The sequence below is a fragment of the Microtus pennsylvanicus genome, chromosome 4 (assembly GCF_037038515.1).
Source record: "Microtus pennsylvanicus isolate mMicPen1 chromosome 4, mMicPen1.hap1, whole genome shotgun sequence".
Classification (NCBI taxonomy): domain Eukaryota; kingdom Metazoa; phylum Chordata; class Mammalia; order Rodentia; family Cricetidae; genus Microtus; species Microtus pennsylvanicus.
In genome coordinates, this window is record NC_134582.1 from 46,742,891 (window position 1) to 46,755,036 (window position 12,146).

General features: G+C 40.1%; 1 protein-coding gene across 1 annotated transcript in view; it reads right to left on the reverse strand.

The window, feature by feature from the left end:
- Ube2d2 (ubiquitin conjugating enzyme E2 D2) overlaps nt 1-12,146 on the reverse strand; it is a 41,468-nt gene that overhangs the window by 16,061 nt on the left and 13,261 nt on the right. The window contains exon 2 of the mRNA XM_075968939.1: nt 1,121-1,184. Within this exon, the coding sequence (XP_075825054.1) occupies nt 1,121-1,184 (64 nt within the window). The remainder of the gene's footprint in view (nt 1-1,120; nt 1,185-12,146) is intronic.

The window sequence follows — 12,146 nt, forward strand, 5'->3', positions numbered from 1 at the left end:
TGGTCTACAGAATGAGTTCTAGGACAGCCAGAGCTACACAGAGAAATCCTGTCTCAAAAAACAAAAACACTCACACAATGAACCCTAGCACTGGGGAGGTTGGGACAAAAGGATTGCGTGGCAATGAGTCTAGTTTTTTGTTTTTAATATTAAATTTAGTATTACTGTATTAAACTAGCATTAAAATATTAGTAGGGCCAGTAAGCAGGTAAAGACATTTGCTGAAGCCTGACATTCTAAGTTAACTCCCTGGACTCACAGGGTAGGAGAAACTCCCCAACACATAACAAACAAACAAATACATTTTAAGTTACTCTAGCTAGGAATGTTTCTCAGTAATAAGAGTGGTTGCCTAGCATACACAAGGCCCTGGGTTCAACCCACGGTACTATAAACAATTTAATAATTATATCTGCTTTCACACATATAACCCAGTAGAATATAGTTAAATACAAACATATACAATGATTTCCTTAAAGGGCAAAATAGCCAAATGTAGGTTAACAGCTCTTTTATCCCAGGAAAATATCCAACAGAAAGGACAGGTACAAAGAGACCAGAGCAACCACAAAGATAATGTTGCCAGAAGAAGCTCAAAATATAATAAGATGATTGGGTATACTTAAAACAAGTTTTGTTCAAGGATAGTGGCAAATGCCTTTAGTCCCAACACTCAGGAGGCAGAGGCAGGTAGTTACATCTCTGAGTTTGTGACCAGCCTGGTCTATACAGGGAAATCCCACATTAAAAAAAAAAAAAAAAAACAAACCACACACACACACAAAAACAAAACAAACAAGCAAAAAAACATACCAAAACATATTCTGTCACGGGAAACTACAAGTTAAGACTCCCCTTTCCCTATAGCAAATGACCTCTTAACATATAACAGTAAGAGGGCTGACTCAGCAGCTGAAGTGCCTGCAGCCAAACTTGACCACCGGAGTTCAATCCTGGGACTCACATATTGAAAGAAAGGAACAAACTGCAAGTTGTCCACTGACCTCCACATGCAAAACTGTGATGCTTAAACTAACACTCTCACACTCTCATACACACACCCCCACCCCAAAAATAAAGAGAAAGTCTTGTTATGCTGCAACTCCATTCAGATACTTACTATCATCTCCAACAGGACCTGCTGAACACTGTGCTGGAGGATCTCGGGCCAGGTCATTTAATTCCTTAAGAAAAAACAAAGAGAAGAAATGTAACTTTACATAGTTTCTAAACTTACCTTATTAACAATGCTCTCTGCCTTACTAGTGAAGCTTTTATGATTATTTTTCAGTCAGTATTTTTTGGAAGGGTGGCTCACTATATAACCCTGTCTGGCCTTCAAAAGATACACCTTCCTCTGTCTTCCCAACACTGGGATTAAGGTATGTACTAGTATCCCCTGCAAAGCTAGTTTTATGTTTTTCTTTTCTTTCTGAAAGTAATTATTGTATCTTACAAGTGTTTTGCCTGCATGTATGTATTACATCAGAAACTGTCAGGTGCTAGGTCCCCTAGAATGGGTGGATGGCTTGGATGCTGTGGGCTACTATGTGAATGCTAGAACAGAATTCTGGTCCTCTGAAAGACCAGCAAGTGCTCTTAATGGCTGAGTGATCTCTCCAGCCACTTGAGCAAATTATAAATGTAATCTAATTGTGCTGGCCACCTACTTCTGCTTCATCCTCAAGTAGTCATAGTTGCTGGGTGGTGGTGACTTATACTTTTTAATCCCAGAACTAAGGAGGCAGAAGCAGGCAGATCTCTGAGTTCAAGGATGGCATAGTGTACAGAGCAAGCAAGTTCCAGGACTGGCTCAATTAGCTACAGAGAAACCCTGTCTTGAAAAACAAAAACAAGGGGCTGGAGAGATGGCTCAGAGGTTAGGAGCATTGCCTGTTCTTCCAAAGGTCCTGAGTTCAATTCCCAGCAACCACATGGTGGCTCACAACCATCTATAATGGGGTCTGGTGCCCTCTTCTGGCCTGTAGGCATACACAGAATATTATATACATAATAAATAAATATTAAAAAAACAAAAACAAAAAAAATCAGACTCTTGGTTCAGTCTTATATACTTTCCTTACACAAATGGTTATAAGCACCCCTCAATTTCACTAAGATATTTTTCTCCTTTAAAAACAAAATAAGGAACAGTTAAAGCCCAAAACAGTGTTTTTGTTGTTTTACTTGATTGTGTGTGTGCAGCAGAGGACAACTCTTTGAGGAATTAGTTCTCAACCACTTTTGCTGTTTGTGCCACACTCTATACTTCAGGCTCTGTGGACCATGAACTTCCAACTAATTCTGCCTCTGCCTCCCATCTCACAGAAAGGATGCTGGGATTACAGATGCATGCTACCACATGTGGCATTTTACATGGGTTATGGGGACTGAACTCAGGCCATCAAGATTATAAGGCAAACCGAACCATGTTGTAGACCCTATTTTTTGTGTTTTGAAAAGGAGTCTATATTGCTCAGATGTTAGTGCTAGTCTGGACTCCAATGGTACTCTCATGTCAGCATTTTCCATGCTGGGACCAGAGGAAGGCACACCACCAGCTCTCCAAAACTGTTTTATTGCTTAATTAGTCCAGGCTAACCTTGAATTTATGGCAATCTTCCTGCTTCACCCTCTGAATGCTACTACCCTAACCTATTTTAAAGAAAAGTCACTATTTTTCTTTTATCTTTTTTCTCCCTCCCTCCCTTTTTGAAATGAAGTCTCCTTCTGTTGCCCAAGCCTGGCTTCATTAAATTTGTGATCCACCTGTCTCAGACTTTTTTTTTTTTTTTTAAAGACAAGGTCTCACCCATAGCCTAGCTGGTCTGGAACTTCCTCTGTAGATTAGACTGGCTTTGAACTAAGTGAGACACCTATCTCTGCTTTCTCTTTAGCTAGGATTAAAGCTGTGTGCCACCATGCTCATCTCAACGATTTTTATATTACAAAACTGTTAGAGCAGCTCTTAAAACTCATAAAAGGGGGGGAGGTGGCTCTGAAACTACTCTAGACCACCTCAACCAATGCTGACATGTTTTCAGCTGATGTCATAGCACCAGGGTGCCAAACAGAAAACCTTTAAAAGGATGTGGTACACTCTAGTCAGATAGGGCAGATATATAATATCGGCTACTGGAAGAAAGGGCAATATTAAGGCTGCCTGAATTATGACGAAGTTCAAGGCTGATCTGAGCACCTTCGTGAAAGCAAAAAACAACACAATAAAACAAAAAACAAACAGGGCTGGAGAGATGGCTTGGTGGTTAAGAGCACTGTCTGCTCTTCCAGAGGTCCTGAGTTCAATTCCCAGCAACCACATGGTGGCTCACAACCATCTGTAATGAGATCTGGTGCCCTCCTCCGGTGTGAGGGTATAAATGGAGGCAGAAAGTTGCATACATAATAAATAAATAAATCTTTAAAAAAAAAAAACAAAAACCACTAAGAACTGGGGATAAAGGTCAATGGTAGAGTAACTATGTATCATGTTAGTCCTGGTGTCAGTCTATAGAACTTCCAAAGAGAACAGACTATAAAGGCTTACTGAGACTGATTTATCTATAGCATTGGCTCCACAGTCACATGTCAGCTTTTTAGCTATTTTAACACAAACTTGGAACCTGGAAATGGATAGTGATATTTGGAAAACTATATGAAAGAAATTATTCTCTTTTCTTTTTCCTCAGCTTGTTTTTCATGTTTTCTTTTGTAGTGATGCAGATCTAACTTACAGTCTGGCATACGCTCAGCAACTGTTAACTACAGCCTTTGGCTTGGTTTTAAGAGATCAAAAAGCTGTTAGGAAGAACTAATTTTAGAACATATTTTAAAAGTACGACAGTAAAAAAAATAGTAAAAATCCAACATTAAAAAGTTGTACGTTTTTATTTTTTGTGTGTGTTTTGTCTGTATAAGTATGCACACCATGTGTGAACTAAGTGCCTGCAGAGACCAGAAGAGGGTGCTGGAGAACCTGGAACTGGAATTGCAGTAGTTATGAGCTACCATGTGGGTGTTGGGAAATGAAGTCTGCTCTGAGAAAACAGTCAGTATTCTTATCTGCTGAGCCACTCTCCAGCCCCAAATCTAACTTTTTTTGGGGGGGGGGGGGGGGGGCGTGTGTCTGTGTAGCCCTGGCTATCCTGGAACTCACCTTGAACTCAGAGATAGCCTGCCTTCGTCTCCCCAGTGCTAGGATTAAAGACATGTGTCAGCACATCCTTAAATTATGAAAAAACATATTTAGACTGGAGCAGGGTGAGGTCACACATAGCTTAAACTGTTCTCAAACTTATGTAACCAAGACTGGCACTGAAGTTCTGATACTTCTGCCACAGCCTTCTAAGTACTACAAGAACATACCACCTTATTATATTCTGCTCAAAATACTTTAGTATGTTTCCATGTATTATTTTTCCTATCACTGTTCACTTGAGTACTCTGTACCTAAACTACTATAGAGCCCTTTAGCTGATGAACTGAAATTACTTCACTTGTGATGCTTTGGTAAATGTCCTTGTTTTTGGTGTGTGTTTGTGCATGTATGCATGTGTTTGTGTATAAAATGAGCTTCTATAAATAAATTTGGGTCAAAGCCTCCAGAAGGCCACAGGCTTAGATTCCCTGCATAAGTTCCATTTCAAAGTGCTCTGATCATCTGCTGTCACTGAGGTTCCGAGGTTATAATAAAGCATTTTCCAGCATTACCCAAAGTAACCCTTAAAATTAATTAGAAGTACTCTGCCCTTCAAAGTATATTTTTCTTACCAATTTAAATGTTTCACACAATAAACTGTTTGCCATTAATTAAGCGGATGTTTCCATTATTACAGAAGAATTTACGTACAAAGTCACCATTTTCTAAGTTTATTAATATTCTCTACATTTTTAAAGACAACAGCAAAAGGTTTTCTAAATCTTCATACATTAATGTTCTCAACATTATGCTCATAAGAAGCTTTAAAGATTGATTTACTTGGCCTCTTAAGATAAGTTTTCATACCTACATCATGACTGAAGTAGAAATTTATAAAGTATAATAAAGCCATTGGTTTAAGAATCAAATAATGCCGAGTAGTGGTGGTGCACACACCTTTAATCCCAGCACTTGGGAGGCAGAGGCAGGCAGATCTCAGTGAGTTCGAGGCCAGCCTGGCCTATAAAGCGAGTTCCAGGATAGCCAGAACTGTTTATACAGAGAAACCGTTTCGGAAAAAAAACAAAAACACAACACCCCCCCCAAAAAAGATTCAGATAATTAGAAAATACTGTATCCTCTGTGTGTGCACACATGTGTACAGTATCTGTACCAGTGTACATGGGGTTAAAAGACAACTTACAGAAGTTGCTTCTTTCCTACCATGTGGTTCCAAGGATCAAATTTGGGTCATGAACCAGGCACAGTTTATTTCTCTAATCCCAGCACTCAAAATGCAGGGATAGAAGGAACTCTTGTGAGTTCTAGGCGGGCGTGGTCTACAAAAATGCCAGGACAACCAAGACTACATAGAGAGAAAAAACCCTGTCTCAAAAAACCCAAAAATTAGCTGATCATGGTGGTGTGTGCCTTTAATCCTACCTCTCAGGAAGTGGAGGCAGGTGGACCTCTGAGTTTGAGGCCGGTTCTGATCTACAGACTGAGTTCCAGAACAGCCAGGACTATTATGAAAAACCTAAACTAGGGCTGGAGAAATGGCTTAGAGGTCAAGAGCACTGGCTAGTCTTTTAGATTTTAGAGGTCCTTAGTTCAACTCCCAGCAACCACATGGTGGTTCACAACCATCTGTAATGAGATCTGGTGCCCTCTTCTGGCCTGCGGGAACATGTACAGGCAGAACATTGTATACATAAAATATAAACCAGGAGTTGGGACATATATTAGATGGTAAAGTGCTGGCCTAGTATGTACAGAACTGTGGGTTCCACCCCTAACACTTCATGAATCAGACACCGTGCAAAACGGTGATCAATCCTAGAATTCAAGAGGATCAGAAGTACAAGAACATCTACTATAGGGGCTGGAGAGATGGCTCAGTGGTTAAGAGCATTGCCTGCTCTTCCAAAGGTCCTGAGTTCAATTCCCAGCAACCACATGGTGGCTCACAACCATCTGTAAAGAGGTCTGGTGCCCTCTTCTGGCCTTCAGGCATACACACAGAATATTGTATACATAATAAATAATTATTAAAAAAAAAAGAACATCTACTATAAAGAGAATAGGGAGCTCCAGGCAGGAAAGCAAGAGAGGGAAGGAAGGAGGGAGGGAGGTAAAAGAGAAGGTAAAGAGAGAAGAGAGGAGCAAAGAGAAAGAGCAAAGCCTTAGAACTTTGTCAGGGCTGGAACTGTAACGTGGAAATAGCAAAGCACACAAGCACAAGTGTGTATATACGTATACCTTATTTTACTGATTTAAATTATGTATATATGTATATGATACACAGAATGAAAAGCTTAAATACACATACACTGTGAAATGGCTCACTGCCTAATTAATATAAGTATCACCTAACATTTACTGTTTTATAACAAGAATACTTAAAAAGTACTCTAGTAATTTTCAACAATACATTATAACATTCTCCCATACCACAAAATATAAGAAAACATTATCAGAGTTAAGAATGTTTTAAAAACTATAAAATTATATTATTATTATGTATGTGCAGGGGCATAATGTGTATGTGTGTGTGCATGCACACACATGTCAACCATAGCATACAGGTAAAAGCCTGAGAACAACTCCATGGAGTCGTTACCTCCCTTCACTCTCACATGGGTTCTAGCAATCAAACTTGCATCTCAACTAGATTTGAATGGCAAGTACCTTTACCCACTGAACCATCTCTCCAGTCTCAACAAATTTATATTTATTCCTCCAGTCTAACAAAAATTTGGCCAGGGGCTAGAGTGGATAGGGATGGCTCAGTGGATAGGAGTACTAGCTCCTCTTCCAGGACCGAGATTAAATTCCCAGTGTTCGCACAGCAGCTTACAAACATCTATAAATCCCACTTCAACACCCTTTTCCAGCCTTCCCTAGACACTTGCACATACATGGTGCACAGACATACACGCATAAACTAAAAATAAATTTTTTAAGATCTTAAACAAAACAATAACAAAAAACTTTGACCAACTTTTCTCCACCCTCAGACCCCTTGGAGACCCCCATTCTATTCTACTTAAATGCGTTGAGTCTGAATTTTTAGGTTCTATATTCAAGTAAGTTCATATCATGCTCTGTCTGCATCTAGACTAATTTAACAGTAAGTATTCCAGATTCTTAAATATTATTATAAATAACAGGATTTTCTTTTTAAGGCTTTTTTATCCTCCTGCCTCAGCTTCCAATGTGTTAAGATTACAGGTATGTGGCAAGATGAACAGTTTTAGAACTTTATATACTGTCTATTAAGCCATAACAAACAGGAAGGAATCTAATATCTAGCTTTTTGCACACTGAAGTCCATCCATAGGAACTGCCCAGTTAAATGTCTGTGCAACATATAGCTGAGAAGCTAGAGAGAAGGCTCAGCAGTTAAAGAGTGCTTTACTTGTTGCTCTTGTGGGGAACCCTGGCTTTTAATTCCAAGCACCCACATGACAACTCACAACTAGAACTACAGTTCCAAGGGACCCAATGCCCTCTTCTGACCCCTTTGGATACCAGGCACTCACATGATACATAGTTACACATGCAGACAAAATATACACATAATCTTATTTATTAAATAAATAAACCATATACTTGAACTATATATACATACTAAGTACCCAAAGAAAGGTAATACTGTTTTTTACTGACTACACGGACAATACCTGCCCCACATGGTCTCTTGTAACCCAGGCTGCCCTTGGACTCCAGATCTACCTATCCTCCACCTCCCAAGTATCAAGACTGCAGGTGTGTACCACCATACTTGACAGGTGGCACACTCATTTTCTGGCATAACTGAAATATTCTTCAACACACCTTGCAACTGACAATATTATTTTCCCTTCTTTCTTCTTCTGAGACAGTTCTGGTTGGCCTGGAACTCACCTATGTAGAACAGACTGACCTTGAACTTACAGATACCCAATTGCCTCTGCTAGAATTAAAGGCATGTACCACCATACCCAGCCAATGTTTTCTTTCTTGACTGCATTTTAGACATAAAAAAGACAGATACATGGAAAAATTAACCATCTCATTCTGATACTGTAGCCATTAGACCACATACCTACTAAAGTACAAATGAGAATTTTACAATTATAGCCAAATTAGAAAAATTGCAGTCAGGCAGTGGTGGTGCACACCTTTAATCCCAGAACTCGGGAGGCAGAGGCAGGTGGATCTCGGAGTTTGAGACCAACCCGGTCTACAAAGTGTGCTCCAGGATAGCCCAGATTAACCTTGTCTTGATAAACCAAAACCAAAACAGAAAATCACTAAGTAATGGCAAAGCTAGAGGAAAAAAATCCTTCAAATAAATGAATACAAACATTTGCAAGAACAGAAGCTGCCAAGAACTGCTACTTCCCAATTCTTTAAGTTCGTAACAATGGAGGCTATTTCAAGGCAAGTTTGACTCCATGACATAGGATCTGTTAGGATCCAAAATCTATTTTCAGTAATTGGTTATCTCTGCTCTCCAAAATGAGTGTGTCACATAGTCAGGTAGATGACAACAGTCTATGCTAATAGACAGATATCAATGCCAAAAGCACCACTGCTAAGCCCCAAAGAAAAAGCTAGACACTAGAAAAGAGTTCCTATTCTGCTACTCAAGTTACCATGGTCCCTTCCAGTATTTCAATCTTACTTTCAAAAGCAACTATATAGGAAACTAGAAATCCAAAATACTTATTTGTAAGGGGTTACTACCACTCTCTCCCATACTAACCAAACCCCAGAGTGAGTTCCAGGACAGGCTCTAAAGCTACAGAGAAACACTGTCTCAAAAAACACATAAAAAGTGGCTGGATAATGGGGTTCTCAGGAGAGGTAAAACGGGAGCTGGGGGAGATGAGTTAAAGAGAATGTCTTAGTCTGCTTCTGTGGCTATGACAAAATACCCGACACTAAATTATTTTTGAAAAACAGATTCTCATAATTGTAGAAAAAAATAAAGAGGCACAATGGCATCCTATTTCTTAATATATCCTGTAAAACTGTGGCTTTCTCTCAGCAGAGAACTTATGTGATTTATTTATTTTTTTGAGAAAGGTTCTTCCTGTGTCACCTTGGCTTGCCTGGAACTCACGGAGAACTGCCTACCTCTACCTTCTAAGTTCTAAGGTTAAAAGGATGTGCTACCATGCCTGGCTACATCACAATTCTTACAGACCAATAGGTTCTATGATATGAGATGTGTAGACTGGAGGCTCAATGGTAAAGGAAAAAGGCTCAACCCCAAACACCACTCAAAGTGTGTGTGTAGTGTTATGGGCCAAGCTATTAAATTTTACATTGCCATACAAATGGCTATATACATACAAAATGGTCTCATCCGATTAATCAAAACTCAAACAAAAATTGTAGTTCTTCTATCAAAGGAGCTGGGTATGGCACTCAGGAGGCAGATGCAGGCAGATCTCTGAGTCTGAGCCACTACCTTAGCCTATACAGTTCCAGGCCAGCCAGGATGACAGTGAAATCCTGTCTTAAAAACACAAAAACAAAGGCAAAACCAAATTTCAGATCTAAAAATGTTTCAGAAAAATTATTCTATTATTGTTTGACAGATTCTTTCACCTCTCCAGAACATTCCCATCTACAAAGCTAGACTGTATTAACAAATGTGAAAAATATATCTGAAAAATGTCTGATTGCATTTCATATAAACTTTAGAACTAGGAGCCTTTTGTCTGTCTAATCAAAAAAAAAGACGGCATTTAATAAAGTATTTTCTACCAACAGCAGAAGACGGCAGATCTGTGGGAAAGATTCAGAACCATGACAATAAGAAAAACTAAGTCTGGGTTGGGGATGGTGGTGGCACACACCTTGTAATACCAGCACTGGGAGGTAAACTGTGAATTCAAGGTCAACATGGCCTACATAGAAAGTTGCAGGACAGCCAGAGCTGTTACAGAGAAACCTTGTCTCTGTAGCAAAAGTCCATAGTTAAACTGAGGAGAGATTTGGTATCAACTAATATTATGTATATAATCAGAAACAAAGCATACCTTTAGAAAGTAGGGTCTCTTAAAAAAATCACTTTTTAGAATTAAGTGGTAAAAGTTGGAATTTATTAAATTATAAAGTGCAATGGTGGGGCTGGAGAGATGGCTCAGTGGTTAAGAGCACTGTCTGCTCTTCCAGAGGTCCTGAGTTCAATTCCCAGCAACCACATGGTGGCTCCAAACCATCTGTAATGAGATCTGGTGCCCTCCTCTGGCATGTGGGTATACATGGAGGCAGAAAGTGGTATACATAATAAATAAATAAATCTTTAAAAAAAAAACAATAAAGTGCAATGGTACAGGCCTTTAATACCAACATTTGGCGAGTGGGGGCAGGAATGAGTTCAAAACTAGACTGGCTATACATAGCAAGGCTGTCCAAAGAAAGAAAGGAAGGAGGGAGGGGAGGGGAGGAATGGAGGGAGGGAGGGAGGGAGGGAGGGAGGGAGGGAGGGAGGGAGGGAGGGAGGGAGACAGACTGAGGAAATGCCTCAGTGGTTAAGAAGAGTTCAGTTTGGGGGCTGGAGAGATGGCTCAGTGGTTAAGAGCATTGCCTGCTCTTCCAAAGGTCCTGAGTTCAATTCCCAGAAACCACATGGTGGCTCACAACCTTCTGTAATGGGGTCTGGTGCCCTCTTCTGGCCTGCAGGCATACAGACAGAACATTGTATACATAATAAATAAATAAATATTTTAAAAAAAAAAGAGTTCAGTTACAAGTAGCCATACTGGCAGCTCCCAATTGCCTGTAAGTCATACCCAGGAGAACCCACTCTTCTGGCCTTGTGGGAACATGTATTCCCATGTGTACCCCCATACACACATATTTAAAAACAAATGAAGTCAGTCGTAGTGGCACAGGCCTTTAATCCCAGCATTCTGAGTGGCAAAAGTAGGTGGGTCTCTGTGAGTTAAAGGCCAGCCTGGTCAACAGAGAGTGCCAAGACAATCAGGGCTACACAGAGAAACCCTGTCTCAAAAAACCAAAATAAAAGAAAAAAATATTTTGCCAGGCAATAGCAGGGCATGTCTTAATCCCAGCAGTCAGGAGGCAGAGGCAGGTGGATCTCTGTAAGTTTGCTGCCAGTCTACAGATCAAGTTCCAGGACAGCCAAGATTATTATAGAGAAACCCTGTAATAAAACAAAACAAAACAAAACAAACAAAAAGAATAAAGCTGATATGGTGGCTCACATTAGAAAGAGAGGATCAGGGCTGGAGAGATGCCTCTGAGGTTAAGAGTACTGGCTCCTCTTCCAGAGGTCTTCAGTTCAATTCTCACTAACCACAATGTGGCTCAGCCATTTATAGTGGGATCTGATGCCCTCTTCTGGCATGCAGGTGTACATGCAAACAGAGCACTCATAAATAAATAAAAATCTTTAAAAGAGTTCAACGACAGCCCAGACTACATTAAAAGGGTTGAAGATGTCACTTAGTAGTGCTTAACAAAGCCGATCTCTCTCTCTCTCTCTCTCTCTCTCTCTCTCTCTCTCTCTCTCTCTCTCTCACACACACACACACACACACACACACACACACAGCTGGAGAGTTGGCTCAGCAGGTTAAGAGCACTGAGCTGCTCTTGCAGAAAACCTAGGTTCAATTTCCAGCATCCATGTGGCAGTCCCCAAATCTCTAACCTCAGTCGTAGGGAATCCAATGTTCTTGTTCCTGGGGCAACAGACCAAGGTACACATACTCAACACAGAGGTAAAATTTATACACATTTAAAAAATTTCATTTCCACAATCTTGGCACCTGCAGAGGCATGCTGGGAAATGCAAATATGTCTAGAAGGTTGTGGTTCAAGGTCATTTTTGATGGCTATGAGTGTGCTTCTTAAAACTGAAGATATTCAGGGCTGGAGAGATGGTTCAAAGGTTAAGAGCACTGGCTGCTCTTCTAGAGGTTCTAAGTTCAATTCCTAGCAAACATACTGTGACTCACAACCATCTATAATGAGATCTGGTGCC